The 24526-nt window shown below is 39.7% G+C and overlaps 1 protein-coding gene across 5 annotated transcripts in view; it reads left to right on the forward strand.

Moving 5' to 3' along the window:
* ABCB11 (ATP binding cassette subfamily B member 11) overlaps positions 1–24526 on the forward strand; it is a 61628-nt gene that overhangs the window by 27212 nt on the left and 9890 nt on the right. For 3 of the 5 annotated variants that reach the window (XM_085066527.1, XM_085066529.1, XM_085066528.1), the window contains 16 exons: positions 1287–1528; positions 2781–2868; positions 3759–3892; positions 5690–5861; positions 7617–7741; positions 8477–8651; positions 11686–11799; positions 13266–13376; positions 14303–14428; positions 15229–15432; positions 16719–16889; positions 17259–17460; positions 18174–18252; positions 19207–19339; positions 20889–21047; positions 24403–24507. In XM_085066527.1, the coding sequence (XP_084922653.1) occupies positions 1287–1528; positions 2781–2868; positions 3759–3892; positions 5690–5861; positions 7617–7741; positions 8477–8651; positions 11686–11799; positions 13266–13376; positions 14303–14428; positions 15229–15432; positions 16719–16889; positions 17259–17460; positions 18174–18252; positions 19207–19339; positions 20889–21047; positions 24403–24507 (2340 nt within the window). The remainder of the gene's footprint in view (positions 1–1286; positions 1529–2780; positions 2869–3758; positions 3893–5689; positions 5862–7616; positions 7742–8476; positions 8652–11685; positions 11800–13265; positions 13377–14302; positions 14429–15228; positions 15433–16718; positions 16890–17258; positions 17461–18173; positions 18253–19206; positions 19340–20888; positions 21048–24402; positions 24508–24526) is intronic. The other 2 variants (XM_085066531.1, XM_085066532.1) reach the window with 2 other exon arrangements.

Below are 24526 nucleotides of genomic sequence, written 5' to 3' on the forward strand. Positions count from 1 at the left end.
GTGCAGTAGCATCCCTTGCACTGTATGTGGCTTAGTACCTCAGCTCCTGGTTGGGTAGAGAGAACTGTCTGTCCCCACAGAGGGCAAGCAGAGGGGTTTCAATTCTGTAGCCTGTTTTGCAGAAATATTTAACTCCTAAAGTGCTGTTGGTAAACACAGTATGTTTGCTTCAGGTGTGCTGAGAGATCAGATATCACCTATCTGTGCGTTTTCTGTGTGCTTTTTTAAAATCAAGGGAATTCCTAGACTTCTTATGAGCAAGGTTTATAAAACAGTGGTAGTGTTACAATTTCTGACTTCTGACTTTTTTTTTCTTTTTTTTGTAGAAAACCCTTTTATTTATTTCTCTTTTGTGTTAACTTGGTTTTCCCTGTATTTTGTCTTTGCCCTAATGTCCCTTTTCCATATGTACTGCAAATTCCTACCCTTTCTTCTCTTAGACACATAGCACCTACAGAACCTGGACAGGTTCTTCAGCAGGCTATGATTCCTCTTCACACTTCTATTTCAAAATGTGTAGCCTTTGATACTGATATTCTATACAGACAGTTTAATCTATATATTTGCACCTGACTTCACCCTGTGAATCAGACTTCACACAATCTTGGCAAAGGTAACCTATATCACTGTATCTTTGCTGGGCTACCTATGTGAAAGCTCTTGGCCCATAGCAAATGTAAGGAGGACTTGGCTCAGTCATTTTTTTACCGCATTCTGTCATATTTCTATAAATTGCTCCCAGATTAGGAGCCAAAGCACAACTGCCTGGCTCAGCCAATTAATTTTAGAATATTAACTGTGAGGACTTGCTCTGAGATGTTTAGTTGGTTTTCTTCCACAGTTTCTCAGACTTTTGAGAAATTGGCTAACTCTATTCAGAGGATCTACATAATGCCCTAAGGCTTTTTCCTCCCTTTGCTCTCTCTCTATTCCCACAGGAAATATGCAAAGCAGACTATATATATGAATTATAGTTACTATTCTTCATCTATTAGCTACTTTCTGGAATGATGATAATGTGGAATGATATTGAGCTATTAATGTTATATGATAATACATTCGTTCCCGTGTTAAAAGGAAGCTCATAATAATTTATGAGGCTGTAATCACAGATGTAATTAGATTAGATTGGACAGAGAGATTTGTCTTCTTTCTATATTGAAAATAATTCTGAAATTTAAAGAGAATGTTTTTTTCATCTGATCCACCTAATTAATGATTTATCATTGTACAACCAGTATGAAGACTGCCTCACAGCAGAGACCGTATTTTTCTTCTCTCTTTAGTTTCGATTTTCGTCATCTATGGAGATTTTAATGATGGTTGCTGGTAGTTTCTGTGCTATTGTTCATGGAGTAGCCCAACCTGCTGTGTTGCTTGTATTTGGTGCTATGGCAGACACATTTATTGAATATGACATTGAAATGCAAGAGCTGAAAAACCCAAACAAGACATGTGTAAATAACACTGTAGTGTGGATTAATGGTACTATTCATCAGAATGAAAAGAATGCCACAATAAGATGTGGGTAAGTAATGGATGTGTTTGTTTCTTTCCCATTGTTATCGTAGCTTTTCAGAAAACACATTGCAATTGAAGGTCCTGTTCAGCCTCTAAATCTTACATTTTCTGTTCATAAGGTAGAAAAAAGGCATGGTTCTTGTTACATAGCCCTGTTTCTGAGCTGGAGATATTATCTGGAGAAACAGGTCAGCTTCTTGGGTCTTGGTCTTTCAGTTATAGATGTTAGCAACAATAATCTTTGATCATGATTGTTCTGATAACAGATATATGTGTTACATATCTGAGGTCATTAATCTATTTTCTCTGATTACACTGTAGGTAATAATGACTTCTGGTGATTGCAGTTAGGACTTAGTTACCTACAGGTGCCTGCTGACTTCTGAGCAAGTTAGCAAAACTTTTGTCACTGAAAGAAATGAGCATTTCTAGAATGCAATTCATCTTAGCTTATGGGGGATGTCTGAGGCAGATCAAAAGAACTGCCCCATATGATTTCCTGTTTCTTTCCATTGTCAGAGGTCAGGTCAGGTGCATAGTGTTCCCTTTTGGCTTAAATTTTCAGTGTACAAAATTTGGAGTAAATGAAATAGTATTTACTGTATTACTGTACATCTGCAGGATGTTTCTAAAAAGTTGTCTAAAGGCATAACCTATAACAACCTCTTTCAAGGTAGTTTAAATGCAAAAGCAGCAGTTCAATGCCCTTCACTGATATTAGGAGTAATTTAGCACTCCTACTTGAGTAACAAAAATTATCATTTCAGCTTAGCAAGCTTATGGTACAAAGTATTATTTGAATTTACTTCAACAGCCTTCACTTCTCACCATAAAATGCAGTTGAAATCTGAATGTTACTAGCTGGTATCATTGCACAAAGCAAACACATTCAACAGCTAATGAAAGCTTTTTGGACAGCTCTTCCCTGAAACACTGTCTCCCCTGTGCATGCACTCTGGGGAGGTTTCCCAGAGATTGCAGGGCTGGTACAGGATGCCAGAGCAATTTTTGGTACCTGCCAGCTCCCTACCCCTGTGCAACAGGCAGAACAAGGAAACCAGCCACTAGCAATAGACTCAGTATTGGGAGACAATGCCACTGTTAGCAAAACAAGCAAAACAAAAGCAAAAACTGTTAGCAAACAAGCAAAACAGCAAAACAAGCTGACTTCCACCTGACCTGACTCTGTTGAGGAAACACCAGATTAGAAATCTGTGAGAAATTTAAAACAGTATTACTCACTTTTTTTCTTTTTTCAGGCTGCTGGACATTGAACAGGAAATGACCAAGTTTGCAGGATACTATGCAGGAATTGGTTGTGCCATACTTGTGTTAGGATACCTCCAAGTCAGTATTTTGTTTTCTATTTTGATTTCAAAGTTGAAATCACTAAATAATTAAGTTTATGAAAAATATGTTAGTTTTGACTGCTTAGCTAATTATTTGAGCAGAACAGATGCTTTCAGTTCTCATTGTGTTGTTGAAATATGTTAGCTCTGGCAGTCTGAGAGCTCCTTGGATTTGTGCATGCATACCTTTGTAAAAGGATGTATTCTACCCACACCACAAGCAATACTTGCTCAAGTGTGGCTACTATGGAATCCACATGCCCTTCAAAAAAACAGCTGAAGGGCAAGCAGATTCCCAGTAGGCATCTCAGCTATATTGAGCCTTGTTTCTATTACAGAGATATTACAGAGCAATACTAGTGTAAAACTAATGGGGTGGAGAACAATCGTACCCTACATACTCTGTAGTAATTGTTCAGTCCTTATGACTGAAGTGAATAAAACCTTGGATGATTCCTGCATAGTCTGCTGAAGAGTCCATGGCTTTTGAAGCTTTTTATAGTAGCAAAAATAATTTGTCAATCTCCTTCCTGAAAACTAGCCAAGAATTTTGCTGAAGTAGGATAGCTGCCATCTCTATATTACTTACAGTTGTAGATGGCAAAAATATTGTCCATATGGCATTCATGTAACAGCATAAGTAATTTAACTTGCCTCTCCTCTCATCCTATCAAAACTGAGACAAATGCTTGATCCAGAGGCTGTGTAAAATTGTTGGATTATTTAAATATCGAAACAACTATTATGTCTATTTTGCCAGAATGTATTTTACCTGAATAGTAATTTTATGAATAGCTTTTCCTATTCTAGCCAAATTGCTTTTTCTGATTGGTTGGGAATAGAAAGACTTTTTGCTGCAATTTATCAGCTGCTTTGTGCTTTTCCCAGATCTGCTTTTGGGTTATGGCTGCAGCTCGTCAGATACAGAAAATCAGGAAAGCTTATTTCAGGCAAATAATGCGAATGGATATAGGCTGGTTTGACTGTACATCAGTAGGAGAACTGAACACCCGAATTTCTGAGTAAGTAATCTAAAAAACCCTTATGCTACAGCAAACATTTCGCAATTCATTCCAAACACTGCAGAGTGCCAGTAATCAGGCATTTGACAAAGACCTCTTTGTAGAAATTCAGCTATGCTCATGGGAGCGGCAACCAGACTGATTAGCTCCTCCATCTTTGAACTGAGTACCATAACTGTAAAACCACAATTATTTTCCCTTTTGTGCCTTGTCTGTCAGTAAATGTGTGTGTGTGAGGAGGGGGTTGGATGGGTTTTGGGGTAGGGTTTTTTTCCAGTTTGGCCTCTCCTCTCTTCTTGTGTGCCCAGTCCTTTCAGTGCACTGGCTGCCAGTGCACACGCCCTGAGTCTGAGTGTTGATTTGAACGCTCTCTCAATTCCCAGAAATGAAAATTACATTAGGGGCACACTTTGCTTTTCTTGGCTTTTAGAACGACAGAATGAGTCTTGCCTAATCTTCTGCTAAAGAAGACACAAGCACTTACCTTTAGAAAGGGACCCAAGGCAGCTGGAGAAAACTTCTTATTCTGGGTAAACATTTAGCCCTGAAAAAAGCAGAGTTTAAGGCTTGCTCCTTAGGCTACAGGCAGCTGTGGGGTGAATATACTGACTGTAGATGGCTTCCTGTTCTCTGTCATGCCTGCTTAATAGTCATGTCTGCAGAAGAATTTTCTGTAGTTGGAAGGGATTTTATTTGCCTTTACTCATTGGTTTCTATTACTTTCTGTGGTGTTCTTTTTATGAAGAATAAATGTCAAGCTTTAGTCCCTGGGAAGAATTTATTTGGAAAAAGTAGGAACTAAGCATATATTTGTCTAATAAATAACACTTAGTTCCTTTGTTTTTGAATAAGATTGTCCTGTGCCTACAAATCTTTCTGACTGCGAACATTCAACACAAGAAATATAAACATGTTCTTTTACTCAACACTCTTACAACAGACTACTGTAATTTCACTCGACTATTGATAAGGTTACAACTTTGCACTTTAAATCTCAAGGCCACTTGCTGCAATTTATTCCAGGAGTTCCCAATTGTTCTAATCTCAGAGGTTAGGTAGTAGCCAAGAGTGGCAGAAGTGTAAGGACTGTTTTGGTTTAAGACACTTTTTCTGTGCTAGCAATGCCTAAGAGAGAACAAATGAACTCTGAAACTGCCTAGAGGCCAAATGATGACACCTGCTGCATCACTGTCCTCCATGTGATGGAACTGTCATGTGTTCACACTGCCTCCAGTCATAAAATAGCCCTCCTTGATTTTCCCACCCTCCCTCTCATTTAGAGAACAATGTACCCTGTAGGGAGGAGAGAGGAACTGGGAGGTGGTGGTAGGTGAACTAGAAGAGAGTCAGAGACCTCCTCTCTTTTCCTGTCCCTTCAGCAGGGCAGTATGGAACATTCTCAGTGCCCCATGATGTGAGGAATGCTATATCAGCTATGCTGTTTTTCCTTTATCAGATAGCTGCATCCAGCTGGGATGTCTCTGCCCCATCCTTTGAATCCACTGGGACATAGTAATAAGAGACAGCTAGTGAATGAGTCTGCTGCCAGGACAACTTTTCCTGGGAAAGGACAGTATCTTCTCTGCAGCATTCATGCCTAGAAGCCTTCTCTATTGCAAAGGCATCAGGTTTTCTCATTGTAGTCCAGGGTCTTTGTATGGGGTGGTGGTGAAAGAATAGAGATGAGGAAGGGCCCTCTCCAGTGAAAAGCAACAAACAAAAATGTGGACAAGACCTCCAACACAAACACAAGTTATGCTCACCAGTCTTCTGTTGATTTTTGTTGTTGTTTTCCAGTGATGTTAACAAAATCAATGAGGCTATTGCTGACCAAGTAGCAGTCTTCATCCAGCGCATAACCACCTTTGTGTGTGGATTCCTTCTGGGATTTGTCAGTGGCTGGAAATTGACCTTGGTTATCATTGCAGTAAGCCCTCTGCTTGGGGTTGGAGCAGCTCTCTATGGCTTGGTAAGTGAATTGTGAAAGGTTCATGTTGAGCAATCATGAGCAGGCAAGATCATGCCAGAGAACTGTGAGGATTGGTGAAGTCAGTTACACCCCCTTAAAGTCAAGAGAGGCAGATTACGGTCACAGTAGCACTGAGTGAGGGGGAGGGATGGAGGGAGGAGTGTGGGCTTTGCTCCCACTTTGTTTATTCTGATTCCCAGAGTAATAAATCCTGCTTCTAAGATGAGAATGTAAGCATACCTTCCTGGGGGTCCTAGAGATCCTGGGGATGGGTATTACTGCTAAAATCAGAAGCTGGCCTTTACCTTCTCTATTACTACTTACCTGATTTAGATGGTTACAAGATAAAGGACTTGATTTCTCTATGTAAATCGGTGACTTTCTTGGGTGATAAGTTTCAGAGACATGAAATAGTTGAAAACAACTACTCAAACTTACCTCAAGCTGTCCCTGCTCCTGTAAGCTGCTGCACCTTCTTCCAGTTGTTCCTGTTCTGCTTCTTCATCCACTTCCTACAAACTCCCTGTCACTGTGCAGAGGAAGGACAGTGGAAAGGGAGACGGCAGGATCCTCTGCCTGCTCACCTCCTCTCCCACACTCAGCAGGGCTGGGTAATTCCTGCTCATCCTCTGCATTCTTGTTGCATTCAGCCCTCTGGCAATTTCATTTGGAGCAGCTGGCTATCATTTTGCTATCAAACCTCTAATGTAACTGTGACAAATTTCTTGTCTTCCAGCTCTCCTTCAGCACCTTGTGCTGACTGCAAGGAGAGGACATGAATAATGACTCGTATGAAGTGGGAGAGCAGAAGCTTGGCAGGGAATGAAATAAAACCCAAAATGTTTTTGCTTAATTTGCAATTTCTTTCTGACCTTATTCCCCTTTATTGTTATTTCCCCCTTTTCATTATTATTTCTCTGTACCCATCTCTTTCCAGTCATATGCCTACTGTTAAGTGTTTCCTCGTTATGAGCCTTTCCAGCCCAAGTCTTTGTTTTTTACCATGAAGAAAATAGACCTGGGGTCAATCTAGCCTGGCTTCCTGTCTTCAAAGGGGGCTAATAGATGCATGGGGTAGGGTATTTGAAGAGAGAAAGCAAAGAATGACACATTACACTTTCTAATGATAACTCATTCCCAAGTCAGTGTAGTATCTCGGTGTAGAATTGTACATGACCACATTTTCTTCCATTAATTTGAGCTTTTTTTTTTAGTAAGTAAATTCTTTAGAAGTAAATTTTTTTTGGCATCCAGTGTGCTCTGGGCTGCTGGGTAGGGACCTGTTTGCTGTCAGCCCAAGAAACAAAGCACAGTGGTGGGCAACATTTTTTTTATCCTCCCCCACCACTACAGTTACCTCTTCTTCCTGAAGCTGGGCTCTGCCACAGTGGCTAAAGGGCTGCTTTTGGCACTTTAGCTTCCCCTTCCTTGCACTATGCACATCCCTCAGCCTGCAATCTGCTTCTGCCCAGTTGGAGCAGAGAGAGGGAGGGAGGGAAAGCAGGAGTTGTCTGCTGCTTATTCTAGCTACCTGCAGCAGAGCTGCTGCAAAACATATGCTGCAAAGGTATATGCTCTAGTACTAGAAGACCTGAGTCTTTAAATGTGCAGCAAGCATGATAAAAGCCTGCTTGGAGTGCAGAAGGTGACCCTTGTGCACAGCAGCCAGCACAGAGTGACAGCCACCATTGCTTATCACTGTCCCTTTCTGTGCCTACAGTTCAGGGGTAACCAGCACTGCTTATGCTTTTGTAGGCTGTGGCAAAACTAACAGGCCGAGAATTAAAGGCTTATGCAAAAGCTGGAGCTGTGGCTGATGAAGTGCTCTCATCCATCAGAACAGTGGCTGCTTTTGGTGGGGAGAAGAAAGAAGTTGAAAGGTTTGTTTGAACAAACTGTCAGGTCTCTGATTTCTTTTTCCTGAAGCAATGTAATGCTGTAATACACATCAGAATCACAGCAATTAATCTCTGTATTCTACAACTATGACTACCTATTAGCTTTGAGACTTATATGCATGTATGTTTCAGAAATTTAGGTTTCAATTAATGTATGCAAAACTAATTTTATAATTCAGTCTACCAGTGAAATAAAGCATCAGCGATACTATCTTCAATTCATTCTTACTTGTAGGAACGCTCTGTCAAATTTTTCCCTAAACACTTATTTATCACTTTTGCACCACATTTGAAAACTTTGAGTACTTGTAAACTCAGTAGGAGAATTAGTTTCAGCAAGATGTGATTTGATGATGTTAAACTGCAAATTTCTCTTAAATTCTGTGAAAACATAACATGGCTGTAGGATGTCTTTGGGAATTTGGCCACATTCTCAAATCCTGTGTTACTCTGCTAAAACTACAAATCCCATGGTGAAGTATGTGCATTGAGTGTGGCTTTTCTTGTGCTTACTGCACTAGAACATACAAGGATTTAATGTTCTGGGAGCATTACTGGTTTCAGCAATGATCTCTCACTTCAGAGTCATTCTGTATCGACCTTATATGTGGACATTCTGCTGAGTCATCAAAGGTGCCACATTTTGTCAGTCTTTGCTCATTTAAAAAATTCTGTGAAATTGATTTAATCCCCTTTTATTTTTCTCTCTTTCTACAGATATGATAAGAACCTGGTGTTTGCTCAGCACTGGGGAATTCGAAAAGGAATAATAATGGGATTATTCACTGGCTACATGTGGTTTATAATTTTTCTAAGCTATGCATTAGCCTTCTGGTATGGCTCTAAACTTGTCCTTGAAGAAGAAGAGTATTCACCTGGCACTCTTCTGCAGGTACTCTTTTAAGCTTAATGCAACTTTTCTGGACTGTTCTTTAAAATAATAATTCAGGAACACATACCTGTTCTGTTATCTGGTGGCTGAATGACAACAAACATTATGTATGTCTTTCAAAGATCATTACTCAGTATATGTACAACACAGTTGGATAAGACAAAAAAAAAAGTCCATGTTTATTTTAAAGATTTTGAATATTACTTACTGTGATCAGAATAATGCTTTCAATTGACAGCCCACTATACAATTGTCAGAGGCCTGAAACTAGCTTTCCAAGATTGTGGGTCAGCATGGAGCTTCTGGTATGTTGGCTTCTCTGAAGAACTTATGATGAAAAACATTATGGCAAAGAGAAACCTAACCAAAGAAAGTCTTGTCATATCTAATCCCTCTCTCATGAACACTTTCTGTTCCTTTGAGAAATTATTTCCTCTTGTTTTGTTTTTACAGAGGACATGTAAACATGTATGCAGATAAAAACACAGCTGGCTGTGGCTGCTGCAGTGTATACAAAGTCTATGCAACCTGCATGGCACTCATGCATCCCCTTCTGCACCGAAGGTGCTTTAGGCACTGCTGGCCTCAAAGCAACAAAGCCAACATCCACAGATATTTTGGTTAGTTGCTTAAGCCAGTACTGCTCAAATAGCAGACTCCAGTCAAAAACCAAAACAACTTTTCCTGAACCATAGTAGGTTCTGGATATTCTGATGAGACATCTCTTTTTGCTCCTTCTCTGGCTCTTGTACACCCTGAGAGTTCCCTACCATTCACAGCATGCAGTGCAAAGCTTCCTTCTAAATGGAACTTGGCAAATTACCCTAAGAATATTGTAAACCCAAGTCATTCTGTTCAAGGAGGAAATCATTTCCACCTGCTCTCAACGCCAGTAGTTGATATGAGGTAGTGCTGTGAAAATCAAAGTGAGCAATTTCTTTGCCTTGCACATGATAACTGTAGTCCACTGCTTCCAAATGACAAATGGCAAACAGTGGGGAGCTACCCTGTAGCTGAAAAACTGTAGCTGTCAATGGAGAGACTCTCCCTTATGTTACCCTTCCTCTCAGTTTCCAGTCATCTTTCTTCCACTTTATGTTTACTATCACACACTCCTAGTTGGGCAGGGGGCAGGAGAGGGATTTTGTAGATACAGAACATTGAAATATGCTTTTTCTGCTCTCTCAAAAAGTCATGCATAGCCATACTGCATTGAGATAACACTAAGTATTGCCTTCCCTTCCTCTTCTGCCAGGTGTTCGTGATGGTCTCAGACAGGCATAGAACTTCCTTGCTTTGAGACTCATTCATGCAAGACAATTAGTTAGTGGTACAGCTGAGTATAAATATATGGCATGATCTCTACATCCCAACGTAGACATTTGCAGTGCACAGTATGTGTTCAGCAGATTCCTCCACTTTAGGGATATTCCCAGTAAACATCATGATGGTGCAAAGGAGAACTGACTCCTGTGCACTGGTATTTCTTTCTCAACAGTAGTGTTTCCCTTTACACTTCGCCCCATTTATGCTGAGTATTGCTTGTGTTGCATCCAAAAGCTTAGCTTGGTCCTTGATTGCTTCTTAGCAGAATTTTCAGGCCCAACTAGAGCAAAGGGTTAAATACCAGACATTTCATTACGTGCCTTCTCATGTGCAGGGAGAATGTTCAAACTATCACCCACAACAAAGCAACAAAATGGACCAAAAGCCTACACCAAAGATATTATCCAACCCTTATAATCTGTTCTGCCAAAGCACCTCTGTAACTGCAAAACTAAGAAGTAAAACAGAGTAAATTCTAGGAAAAAAACTGTCAAAAATTGTTAAAAAGCACACCCTGGCATGGCATCACTGAGAAGAATAAGCTATACTTAACAATGCAGCTTGCTCCTTTTTCTAGAAACAGACAATGAAATAAATTGCATCTATATGGTATGTAAGTGCTAAATAAGTCTTTACCTTCTTTATGTTCACCCCCTTCCAGTGTCCTGTTCTTTGAAGCCCCTGCCAGCATTTTCAGCCTTAGGCGATTCCTGTCTATATTTAAGAACTTTGATAAAAACCTTTCATAGGAAATGAAGCATTGGCAGCTCTTGGAAAATTCTGAACAATCACTTTTGGTATTTTAGTTTATATGCAGCAGTTTCACTTGCTTCTGATCTGCAAGGCCACATACCAAGGCTGAAAGAGTCCTCTGATATTCAGTACTCTTTATTTGCCTTTATTGCCTTTATTGTCTGTCAGTCTTTCTAGGAAGAGTGGATGCTGTGGCTCATTTTCTCTCATGTTGTCCTAGGCTTAGGCAAAAAGAGTATCCTGGAGCTTTCAGAAGAGGGTCATTAGTGAGTAATTCTTCATTTTGGTTCTTAGAAAAGGACTGGAAGAAGTGAGCACATTGAGTATGTGCTACCTGTAGAAACTGTCCACTCACACTGATAGAATAATCTCACCTCAAAAAGCTGCTTATCCAGTGTTGGTAGCAACCCTTACAGTTAATATCTCTGTGAGACAAGAGAAAAAATATTTTCTATAGCTGGTACTGCTTCCAAAAGTAAGTTTTGTGTTGTGGATGGGACAGGAACTGCAATATACAGAGGTTGTTATACAGTGTTTTAGGCTGATTTCTATTTTTGCTTACTGGTAAAAGGCATCCCCAAAATAATCTACTTCTTACCAACATTCTGTTTCAGACTTTGTTTCAAGGAACAGGCACCCAGTCAAACTGAGATGGCTTAAAAATACATCAGTGGCATCTCAGTAAATACCTAGATGCATACTTTTTTAGGCCAAGACAAATATAAGTTGATTTACTTCAGCCTCAGGCAGAGCAGTGAAAGACAGTGAAAACGCCTTCTAAAATGCATTTATTTGCTTTCTTGTTGGCTAATAATGCTCCAATAGTGAATAACTGCAGTTCAGCAGATGCATGAGAAGTCATTAAGCCACTGTGGTTTGGTTTGCTCATCTAAGCTGTAAACTGTAATAAAAATGTGATGTCATATTTTGTTAACTTCTTTTTCCACTTCTTCAGGTTTTCTTTGGTGTTTTAGTAGGAGCATTAAATCTTGGCCAGGCATCTCCCTGTCTGGAAGCCTTTGCCACTGGTCGTGGGGCTGCCACAAACATTTTTGAGACAATAGATAAAGTAAGTAACGCATTTCTAAGCTGTGTTACTTAGTAGTGGAAAAATAATTAAATAAACCTCAAGTTGTACTGGTTTCATCTAGTGTGTAAATGGGGAGACCCCACGGTAATTTATTGATGAGGATTTCTTTCTATAGCTTTATAAATTTAGTGGTTGGAAAAGTACTGTTGATTTCTGAAAGTTTGTATTGTTTCTGTTCACTGACAAGCTTTATTGTGCCAAAAGCTATGAAAACTCTTTAAAATGCTGCTTGACTTTTACAGAGCACATCAGGCTATGGTAATGCTAACAGACTTTTTAGTAACCCTTCAAACTTTAATAATGATAAAACAGATACACATCATAAGCTAAAGCTCTAAAATAAACTAAAAATAGAGACGAATTTGGGATATGTTTTTCTGAGAAAAAATTTAAAATCGTAAGGAGTTGGAACAGTAAGGATTAATCACAAAATTCAATATAAAGCTGAGTCACATAACCTCAGGGTAAAAAAAAGCAAACCAACGTCAGATTTCATCTGTCTAGAGAAAGGGTGACAAAATTAGATCCATCTGCTTGCTGCATTTGTAGATTTGTGATTAGACAGTGCAAGCACAGCTCTTGCCCTGGCACTAAACTTAGTCATATTGAGGTTCCTATTTGCAGGATGAGTGAAACTTCATAGATTAGAATCTGAATTTAAGTAAGTTATATTCCAAAAGATGAACCAAACTTACAGCTGTTCTTAACATCTTAGAATATACACATTTCTCATTGTAACTTGCAATCTGTTAGGCTATATAAAAAATCATGCACATTTCAATTATCGAACGTTGGTGTTGCTATAGCTGTAATTCATTGTCTGTATTCCATGCTTCAGAAATCTGTCTGTAGAAAATTTCATTTTGTTGTGGTTCCTCAAATTTCTGTTAGTTCTCTGCTCATGTCTAACAGTCCACAGTACCCAAGGCCTGGCCAAAAGTATGCAAGACCCAAAGCACTTCATAGGAAAACTTCAATATTTCAGCTCTTAGGACTGGCTGTGCAAGGTTGGATGTTTTAATTGCCAAGTGGTGAGGCTTGCAGATTCTCAGCAATGAACTGGTTGTTTGGTGTTTATGAGTGAGATAGTGTTGTTTTATCCCTGAGGAGCTGGCTAGGTTAGCTTAATCAAAGTGCCTCACTCAGTCAGCTACTCTGTTCCAGCAAAAACCGGCTGAGTGGCTGGCCATGGTATTTGCAGTTCTCTACAATGAGAAGAGGGTGCATCCTTCTTGTCTGTGCTACCCACCAGTGACATCACTCTGGCCCTCAATTCCATGTCCCTTGCCTGCTATCCCTGGGGCAGAACCTGCAGCTGGCTCTGTGCAGCCAAGTGCTGTTCAAACAGAAGTGCCATGGCTTTGTATGGTATTGGGAATATTTACCTACTGCAGCCCTGCTGACTGTTTAACAGCAAATAAATAACACAACACATTTTGTCCTAGAAACCCACCATTGACTGCATGTCAGAAGATGGCTACAAGCTGGATAAAGTACGAGGTGAAATTGAATTTCACAATGTAACATTCAATTATCCCTCCAGACCAGATGTAAAGGTAATTATTCATCACTCATCCTGGGAACACAAATATGATAAAGAAGCAAAACACCCTGGTTCTACTGCAATTTCTAGATTTTCAGTAGAGGTTGTTTTACAGAAGCCCAGATCCTTTGTTTAAAAACTGAATAATTCCTTTATTAAAGAGTTCTTCTGTTTACCATTCTGCTTATTTTACCATTCTGGCATATCTACTACCACATCAGCATATTCCTTGCTGATGAACATGAACTCCCAGTAATTTCAGCCAAATTCACCTGCTTACAGCTTCTCTTACAATACATGTTGCACTTGTATCAATGTGTGTGAGATAGAACACAAAGTAATAAACTGAATGGTGTGAGGGGATTTTATTAAACTCTTCCATTACCCTGGGATGCACCATGGGACCCATTAAAATGCTAGGAAAGGAAAAGGAGTGCAGGCTGTATATCCCACTATTTCTCTACTCTTGTGTTTGAATTGACAAATTCTTCTTGGAAAAGCATATTATTGGACAAGAAAATTAGTGCTCTTACTTCTAAAGACAGAAACACATGTGGTATCAGATTTTTCTGCAGAATTTCCCTGTTACATTCTTAATATTTATGCTTTAACATTCACAATATATGCACAGTGTTCTTTAAAGGGAATATAATTTACTAAGTTCTCTGGTGTTATTAATTTGGCTAGTTCTTAATGATGAACAACAGGAACAATGAAAGGTCAAAATCTGCCTGCCTGTTGTGGAAATGAGTGCTCTGCATCTACTGAGTCTTCAAACAGTGTAAAAATATGTGGCTTGCTTTATCCTCTTTCTTCATAGTACTTTTCTGAATTTTGTAAAATTACTTTGAATCTTTAAGATACAGAATATACTCACTTGCTTGTAGGACTGTGAGAGAATTAAAATAGATTCTGTTTCCTTTTCTTTTTCCTGTCCAGATTTTGGATAACCTTAATATGGTGATTAAAGCAGGAGAGACAACAGCTTTTGTTGGAGCTAGTGGAGCTGGAAAAAGTACAGCAATACAGCTCATCCAGCGTTTCTATGACCCCAAGGATGGCATGGTGAGTGTCATAGCCTAGAAGATGTTTCTCTGGCCCCAGGAACTTGAAAGAATGGCATGGTTACTTCTCCAATGCAGAAAGGAAGACGACTAACTTCTCTTTCATGTCTTCTTTTTTTTTTCCCAATTATTTTTTAAAGGAGTTAAATATCTTCCTGCACATTTCTTTTATAAGACCATGCTTAATAGTCTTACAAAAACAATTATGTGAAAGAGCAAATTGTTAGGAGAAAATAAAAATTCAGTGCTAAATCTGTGTAAAAACTATACCTATAGAAATGATAATTCAGGAGTGACAAATGTTTCTGGAAAACACGATATTGAACACTTAAACATTAACCTGTAATATTGCTTAAGTATATCCAATTACCTCTTGGTAATGGCTTGGCTAAGAATATGAATTACATCTATTCAAAATCTCACTCCATTTATGTGTTCCTATATCAAATAGGAACACATAATCACATGCATGTTGACCTGTATTTGAATATATAAAAGACAAAGAAACAAATTATTGTAAACATGTAATCATCACTTGCATGATTACTTTTCACCTGGTTTTATTTCTGAGGCCAAGCAGAAATGGGAAATGAAATCAAACAGCACAACTCCTAGAGCCAATACTACTGGCACTACTTTGCCACCTTCTGTGTCTGAAAGCTGATTTTTGTGCTGGTCATGGAAACACAGCATCACAGGCCTTTCACTTCCATTGTGTCTTTCTTTGTCTCCGAACTGGAGGGAGTAATCTTGCTGACTTTTTTCCTGGTTTTGTGTCCATGATCTAACTGGCTCCTGTAGGTTACCCTGGATGGCCATGACATTCGCTCCCTGAACATCCCGTGGCTGCGCTCCCAGATCGGCATCGTTGAGCAGGAGCCAGTGCTCTTTGCCACCACCATCGCAGAGAACATTCGCTACGGTCGCGATGAGGCCACCATGGAGGACATCATCACTGCAGCCAAACAGGCCAATGCTTACAATTTCATCATGGACTTACCACAGGTATGCTCTGCCTTGGAAAGTGTTTGGCAGAATTTGATTAAAAAAAGATAATCCTTTTGTCCTTTTTGTCCCTGTTAGCCTGGAGCAATTCGTGCTCAGGTGGAAGGGCAGAAGATTAATACAGACAGCAGGCAACAACCTTTCCTTTGACTACAGGTTACTTTGATCTTACTACATGTATGCCACCAAGTTACAAAACAAACAACCCCCCCTCTCCTCCCCCCCCCACCAAATACAGCCCAGAGAAGAATTAGCTCCTCAGGAATCATTTACACAACATTCAATATCATGGTAATGATCATAGCATGATTTAAAACTGTGTTTTCCATGCTATGGAGATGTGTTTCTGCTCAGGCCAAAAGCAATGTAGAGCCAAGCCTCTCACTAACCAGCATATGTTACTTGAGCTGTCTGTACTGATGCTCACATCCTCACTTCTTGTACAAGCTCTGTAAGCCAGCTGGAGGTTCCCTTTTCTCCAGTTTCTTCCTTAATGATGATGGGGCTTCAGTCACTCCTCCTTACAAAGCCCAAATTGGAAAGCACAGAGCTGTCTTCTTTTCTAGAATGTTATTTTGCCAAGTAGCTTGTGCAAATAACATTACAATAGTGAATGTTATTGACAGGATTCAAGTACCATTAACTAATGTTAGTACATTCTCTTTATCCTCCATCTATGCACTTCCAGGCTTCCAAGAAACTATTCACTAAAAGGCTGTTTAAAGGCACCTATTTATTTCATGGAAATGGAGGAATGAAAAAGATTTAGCTCTAAGTGAATATAATTATCCTGTCTCTCAATATGGCAGGCTATGTTTATTTAATTCTCTACCTGAACCTGATGCCACCAGAGTATGTTATCCATGAATCACAGACACAGTGTTCATGAGTCACAGGTCACCAGCAGACATGTCCAGCTCAGTGAAAATTTTGCTTGTGGGTCATCTGATGGGGAGTGGGTGGGTGATTCCTCTCCATTTCAGCTTTTGCTGATGTAGTTGTTTTGAGCTGAACCAGAACATCTCACCTTTTAAACCACTGCATACTTTTGGCATGGGGTTGGAAACTTGGTTCAGGCAAAATGATCCTATACATTATGAAGAAAGTTATTTCACCTGTTGTTCCTTGAATCTGCTGCACTAACAATGCTTTTATTTTTCAAATATAATAATTTATTTTAAGTCTACTCCAAGGACAACTCTGAGAGACATTTTAACAATATCTTCTCCAGAAGCTTGACAGGCTTTTTCTTATCAGTTTCATTTTCACTTTTTGCCTTCCCACAGCAATTTGACACTCATGTTGGAGAGGGTGGAAGCCAGCTGAGTGGAGGTCAAAAACAGAGGATAGCAATTGCTCGAGCTCTGGTGCGAAACCCCAAAATCCTGCTCCTGGATATGGCTACGTCAGCACTTGATAATGAAAGCGAAGCGATTGTCCAAGAAGCACTTCATAAGGTTTGCTGTAGTATAGCAAAAATCAGACTTGAAAGGGCAGAAATTATTTTTAATGCACTCTGCAGAGGGTGCTACTGAATTGCAACAAATCGGTAGGAAGCTTTTCTTAATAACTGTTTCATGTGTACAAGTAGAACCTTAATACTATTGATAGAGAATAACTTTTTCATACATTGGGATATCAAGAGAAATCTATAGCTTCCTTTGGCCAGAAACAGATGCTCCTCTGTGGGCTGTGCATGGAGCTAGTCAAAGTCAGCTCAACCCACTAGAAAGACTCCTTAACTCGACCAGCCTTTAGATTGCACAGCTGATTCGCAGCACTTCAGTGTGCAGTGCTGGGAGTGGGGCTGTTGTTGTCTCCTGCAGGCTCGCCTCGGCCGCACTGCCATCTCCATCGCTCACCGCCTGTCAGCCATCAAAGCTGCCGATGTCATCATCGGCTTTGAGCACGGCAGGGCTGTGGAGAGAGGAACTCACGAGGAGCTCCTGAAGAGGAAAGGGGTTTATTTCATGTTGGTGACATTGCAAAGCAAAGGAGACACAGCACCTAACACAGAAGAAACAGAAAGTGAGCATTTTGTTTTCTTTTAAAAAATTATGTAAAATCCCACACAATGCAATTTTTTTTTCTTTTAATAACGGCTAGTAGCTTCCTTTTTTCTTCTGCTTTTATGGCTGAATGTTATCATTCATAGAAGTAATACATTGATAGTCCTGGCCAAAGTGGTTTTGCTGCATTTGCACTGAACGACCTTTGTAATATAAGTCTGCCCTGAAACTTTAGTCCTGACCTGCAATATCCATCATTTTATAGCTCCACTGAGTGCCCAAAGTCCAGTTGTGCTGCATTTGGAATTCAGGCACATTACAGAGTATGCTGAAACCACCTTGTTTTGCTAGAAGCAGATTTTAATCAAAGCTTCTGGAAATTAAGGTGTTATAGAATGATCTGTTGTATTTTTGTGAAGCATACATTGAATATGATTATCTTGAAATAAGAGAGCAATTGCAGAGTTTAAATAGGTAAAAAGTCTTTAGCAGTCACATCCGAAGTGAGCTTGTCCTTGGGCTAATATTCAGTTAATTTCATCATGTCAAATACAAATATTAAACTTGTAAAACGTGTAGGTTGAGTAGCAAGGTTGTATTACACCCCTTGTCTTCTATGAAGTATTCCATTTATGACTTGGAGACATTGCACTTTTTTGCAGAGCCACAGTGTACTTAGGTTATATTCAATTTTAGCACTAATTGAAGAGCTCTATATACATTATTTTGCAGCAGCAGAGAGTAATGTGGTTGAGCCAAATCTTGAGGATGTCCAGTCATTCAGGAGGGGAAGCTATCGGGCCAGTTTGCGGTGAGTCTTAAAAATGGTTGTAAATCTCAATGTTTCCAGACTACTCTCAATGTTTCTACTTCATCCCACTATTCCAAAATCCCAGTAGTGCTAACAAATCACCTTTCTGTGTGCTGTGTAAAAGAGGGCTGAAGGGCTGCAAGCATTTTACTGAGATAGAGTTCACTTGGAAAGAAATAGCTTGAGTAATAATGTGGCTGATTGAAGTCCATGGATAAGTAGCAAGGTTCTTAATTTTGCTCGTTTCTATCTACAGTACCTTCTCTCCAGTTTTGATTACTGTGTCAATGTTCTTTTTTTGATATTACTAACATACAGCCGTATTTGTAATATCTAATGCACTTTCAGTACAGTCATTTGAAAAATTACTTGCTGTGCAATTACTTGAGAAATCAATGCAATCAATGCCAGGACATTTTTATTATGGCCTCTACTTGATGAAAGCTAAAGCATTTTACAGCCAGACTGTCTTGTTGCTAGACACGTACTATTTCTTCCAGGCAAGCCCATGTCAGGCATGTGCAAATGAATACATCTCCTACATTACAGAGTAATGCTTTGTCAGAGAGAGAGGAGGTTTGTTTCACATCCTGTTTTGCTGAACTGAATTACCGGTAGTGGTAACAGCGATTTGACTTGGTGTCTCAATAACTTGTGCAAATGTAGTTGGACACACCACAGTTTTACTTAACAAATACACAGTACATGGTACATCTGAGATGATGTCTGAGTAGTGTGAATGGAATATGATTTTGAAAAGTGTTTATCCCTGTTGGTGAGATATTTTCTTCCCAAGAAGTTGAGAGAACATATTAAAGAAAGAAAGTCTGTGGGATTCCTATTAATTGCTTCAGTGCATTCTGATTTAGTTGATATGAAAACTGTACCTGCTTTGCAAGCAATTATTGTTTTTCCTAAGCTGTGAAGAACAGACCATTTCTGTCCTCTTCACAGAGCTTCACTCCGGGAGCGCTCAAGATCGCAGCTCTCTAATGTGGTCCCTGACCCTCCCCTGTCTATTGGAGGAGATCCTGCAGAGTCTGCCTATCTTACGCCTTACGGAGAAGATGATGGAAAAGCAAGAAAGGTCAGGTCCAACAGTTTGCTATGAAATTTTCAACTGAATGGGTTATATTACTTGTTAATTATCACCTGTAGCTATGTGCTTGTTGCTTAGGAGTTGTTGGCAGGTACATCTTCTTGGCTTGATCCTTTTCTCTATTTAAACAAAACCAAAGCTTCAATTCTCTCTCTGTAAACCCTAGGCTGCATTTTGATGGCTGTTATAAATATTGGTCCACATAAAATTTCTAGCGCAGAAATTTTGCTTTTTGCAATCTAGCTGTTGGTAAATTGATATATGTTGTAGATTTAGTTGAAAAACATGTATTCATAAAAGCTGAATTAAGTGACAAAAAGCAAACTGCTCAGTCTATGAAATGTAATTATTGGCCACTCAGTGATACAAATGGCATTGCTTCTTGTTCATTAAAGAGTAAATTCACTTTCATTTAAAAATCACCTGGAGACTCGAGCAGGGACACACCCTCACTGCAACCTAACCCAGAATCCTTTCGCTGTCAGTGTCCCCAAGCAATCAGAGGCATGGAAAATAAAGGTCAGAATGCCTTAAATCACACAGAATATGTAGGAATATGCTCAGTGGTTTATGAAGCTCCCTGCACCAATTTGCAAGGCTGCAGTTGTTCAGTGCAGAGAGCAGCAGTTAGAAGTTATTCTTGCTATTGCCAAGCCTATTCTGTGGATAAATAGAGGGCTTGAGTGCTGTCACTCTGGCACCAGCTCAGAAGAAAGAGAAAATACAAGATGTTTCCACCCACTCCTCCCTGCATATTTCCAGAAGACAGGTCTTCACAGTGTCTCTTTTGTCTGGTTGTTTCTAGTCATATGAATTGAGGGAGGTGAGCAGGGCTGAGCACACTAAGTGTTACACAAATTCTACACAAATCAAACTGCAGGGTAAATTATAATTTGATGATGAATATTCTGCCCTTACTGGGCATAATTATGGGAATTCAGCATATAGTCTGTGGATGTTTCACAGAAGGGAGGCATAATTGCATGTAAAAAGCCTGAATCCAGCTATCACTCTGAGATTTCTCTTGTTTTAATTATATCACATACCTGTTAATTTGATGCAGTCTGATCAGTGTGGTCACTCACAATACTTAAAATTAATATTTAACAGATCCAATGAGTGACACAAAAAGCTACTTGTGAGGAGGAAATTTAAGTTTTGGCACTGGTACTGCATCACACATTGTCTGGAGGCAGCTGAAAGGGAAAAGCCTGAGTTTCAGTGGCAAAAAATCTTAAACTGGTTGTAAATAATCTCTGCATCTGGAACAATTAGAGCTGCACAAGATATGAATCTCTTTCTTTTTCCTCAGGGATAGAAAAGGTTGTCATTTTTTTAACCCTCTTGTGACTCATTAGGGCCACAAAAGAGCTCCACACAGCAGCCATCCCTGCCCCTCCTGTCCAAAGCTAGAGCAGCTGTTTGGGCACAAGATGCTTAATTTAACAAACCAGGCTAACTATTTTATCTGATTGTCAAAGGGAGAGCATCACTGGGGAAATGCATTTACTTAATAAATCGAATCTGGTTTTTTTAGGAATCTGTTGTGGAGGAAGATGCCAAGCCTGTACCATTTACCAGAATTTTGAAATACAATGCCTCTGAGTGGCCATACCTGGTGGTTGGATCCCTGGCAGCAGCTGTGAATGGAGCTGTGAATCCACTCTATGCTTTGTTATTCAGTCAGATCCTTGGGGTATGTTATGGTAACATTTTAAAGTGTATTTTAGCTCTGAAGCAGAGGAGAGTGAATGTATGATGCACAACTTGACATGTTTTGGCAAATCTTTAGATCTTGTCAAGTAAATGGGGTTAGCCTTCTTGCCTATAAACAATTATTCAGTAGAGATATTTATATCACTGTCATCACACTATCATTAAAGCTCTTTGAAGGGGTAGGCTTATCAGCATTTGTCATGTGTTCTTCATTATCTCTTTTGTTCACTTTCCAGGAACTGTTGGGAATGGGTTTCTTTCTATACTTACATACAGTTTATTTTAGATGAGACAAAATGAACCTCACAAGCAGGTACAGTGGAGAGAGACACATGCAAAGGTCCTTCTCTGAAGAATTATATTGTACAGACTTAGGCAAGCCTTTGAGAAAGCTTTGGATCAGATCTAAAAAATACTTCACTTTTTTGTTTGCACATTTCAGGCACCTCATTGCTACCTTCTCCCTGCAGAATACCCAGGGAGAGGTAGATAATTGTAACTGGGTTCACTGCTACCAGCAAAGACTTGCATCAAGAGGTTTGGAAGCAGGAAGTAGAAATATGCTTTAAACCTTAACATTCACTAAAGGATACAATATTATCAAAATCCACACCCTCTCTTGAAACTTGTTTAGTTCAGCCATGAGTGTTTATTTCTTGAAAAACTTGCTGTGATACAAAGAGAATGCTTCCACTTTTGTATAAAAGCTTTCTGGGGAAATGCCTGCCAAGATGGTGGGAAACTGGAGGGCTGCCTGAACATACTCAGTGCTGCTCTAACTAATGCCTAAGAAAGTGTACTAAATTTTCAAGAATTAGGCTAGAGAAAACCAATCTGTTCATGCAGTATCTTTTTGAGTAAAGTAATGACACATTCACTGGGAGTAAAATGGGAATGCCACTGTTCTTTTGTGGTTTTGGTACCCATCTAAGGTAGGATAAAACTTGAGCTTCTCACACACTTGCTTGGGTCATGGTAGGTATACTGTGTGCAAAAATATATGCCCTAAAAGGTAGACAGATATTGGAGGTTGAAAACCTTACAGGCAGGGAAAAGTGAATGAATGAATGAATGAATGCCCCAGCATTTGAGCTACTGGTAGAAAAGGATTCTAAGAGCCGTGCCAGCAATCTTTCAAAAGAAAAGTTGACCTTTTGCTGTCTGTTTTTTTGGGGGAGTTGTTTTGGCATAGACATTTTTCTCTAGGAAGTTGCTCAGGACTTTGAATCACATTCACTTGCAGTTTGACATTTGCTAAGTAGGATCCCAGGAGAAGGAGAGTTAAAGTTTTTCCAGGCCCCTGTTGATCCCCTTGGCAGCTTCTGCCCAGTGCACTTAGCCCTTAGGCATAGGTGTGCCACCTCCAAACACTTTCTGAGAGTCTAGACCTTGTGCCAAGGACTGTGGCTTTCACTAGACAGCATGTGAGACACTGCTATACACATTCCACAGTGAATTTAACCTTTGATTCCTTTGGAGGAAAGTCTTCTAGACCTTGAGAGGTCTGGGGCTGATGTCATCCTGCAAGGTGCTAAATACCTTCATTGCCAAGGATGAATTCCTAGTCTTGAAGGCCTCAGTCTATCAAAGAGAGGTGCAAGAAAAAACAAGCCATAATGAACATGAACAAAGTCCAATATCTGTGTTTCATTATTCATAAATTTAAAATATTTCTGCCTGGTGCCAAGGCAGTCAGGCAGATGGAATATACATCTGCTTTCAGATCTGTCCAGATATCTGCAATGTTGTTGTGTCAGACACGTGGGCTTGTATTCTGGGACAAATATGCTGGGGAAGTGAGGGAAAAATCCCCACAGCTATGAAGTGGAAGGATAAATTTAGCTAAGTCTGCCCTGAAAGTTTTCAGAAATTAGTCCCAAGAAGTCAGTGAAGAACTGGATATACTGTGTATGTACCTTTTGAACAAAGTTTTCAGTAGTTTCTTTTACTTTATGCTTGGGTTCTCCCTGTGGAATTGTCTCAACGTATGGATCCTTTCCAGTGAAACTCAGCTGAAGGATGTGGTCTTACTGCTATTGGGCATGGAGTCCATGGCTCCAGATAAAAGATAGTCCACACTAAAACTGCTGAGGCTTATATTATATGAACATAGACACTTTTGCAACAAATCTTTCTTTTTATAAACCTGCTGCTATTGTCCGTGCTGCATGTTACCATGATCAGTGTTATTTTTTAATCAAGATTAAAAGCATAACTTAGCATGTTATGATACCTGCGGAATGGGACAGATCAATTTTACAGGACAGATTTGTACAGGGTGAAAAAAATCCTTAGTTTGCAATACCAAGGTCTCTTCCTGATGATTGTTATCCCCATTTCCTTCTGCAGGACTATAAATTGTTTCTACTCTCAGTTTAGGGAGGGTATAAGCATGTACTTCAGCCCACTCTTTTCTTAAGCTCATTCTTTCTTGAATTTAAAACTTGCAAGATGAATCCCATGCTGACCAATAAATATCTTCATCAGAAATGCTCAAGGTGTGTTGCTCTCAGCCTTTATCTGGGCACCATGGAGAGCCTGGGTACAGGAACTGGGAAGGCTTTTCATAATGTATTCCTTGCATAGGAGAAAGCAGGAGAACCACTGAATTTCAGATAGGTAAACTGCTCTGAATGAAACAAATTGCTAAAGGATAAATTTGGACTACCTCTTCAGCAGCAACCAATAACATTGGCAGGTGATAAAAAAGACCGTATATTAAAAATGAAAATACCATGAAGATTGGTACTGAATGGGGTGGAGGTGCTCCACTTTAGGCAGTAAGGCTTTTTCTGAAGTGCCCAGCAGTAAGTTAACAGTTTGTATCCACACTCCTTCAGGAAAACAGTGGGTTCCTCTTGGAGCCTATCTAAGGCAATTACAGCATCTGTAAGCGTCGTGCAGGGAGTCACCCTGCGGTAAAATTATTTACCGACTTTATTTTGTACAAGCCAAAAAAGTTACAATTGGCACAGACCAGAGAGGAGGTGAGATGCTGCAGCACTGTTGCTTTGTTGCTCTGCTATTTATTGCATTGATATTCTCTGGTTATCATTGTTTACAGTGGGGTGGGGGGGAGTGGTTAATTATAACTAGGGATTGGCTACAAATAGAAATAGTGTGTCTGAACTTGTTGTTTAACAGGAGTAAAACCCATTCTGTTCTAACCCAGGCTCACCTTAGGAAAAATAAGGAATTGGACCTTTGCAGGGGGTGAAGGAGAACTCTGTGTTCTGGCTTTGATTCTAGGGCAGGTTTCTGCACTTGGCAATTGGGAGTCAAGAACAAACTTCACACACAGCAAAATTGACATTTCTATTTATTTCTTTTCCAAGACCTTCTCCATTCTTGATGAAGAAAACCAGAAAAACCAGATCAATGGTGTCTGTGTGCTCTTTGTCTTAGTCGGAGTTGTTTCATTTTTCACACAGTTTCTACAGGTAATAGCAGTCCAATACA

Source organism: Lichenostomus cassidix, chromosome 7 (assembly GCF_008360975.1).
Source record: "Lichenostomus cassidix isolate B80296 chromosome 7, HeHo_3.0, whole genome shotgun sequence".
NCBI classification, from domain to species: domain Eukaryota; kingdom Metazoa; phylum Chordata; class Aves; order Passeriformes; family Meliphagidae; genus Lichenostomus; species Lichenostomus cassidix.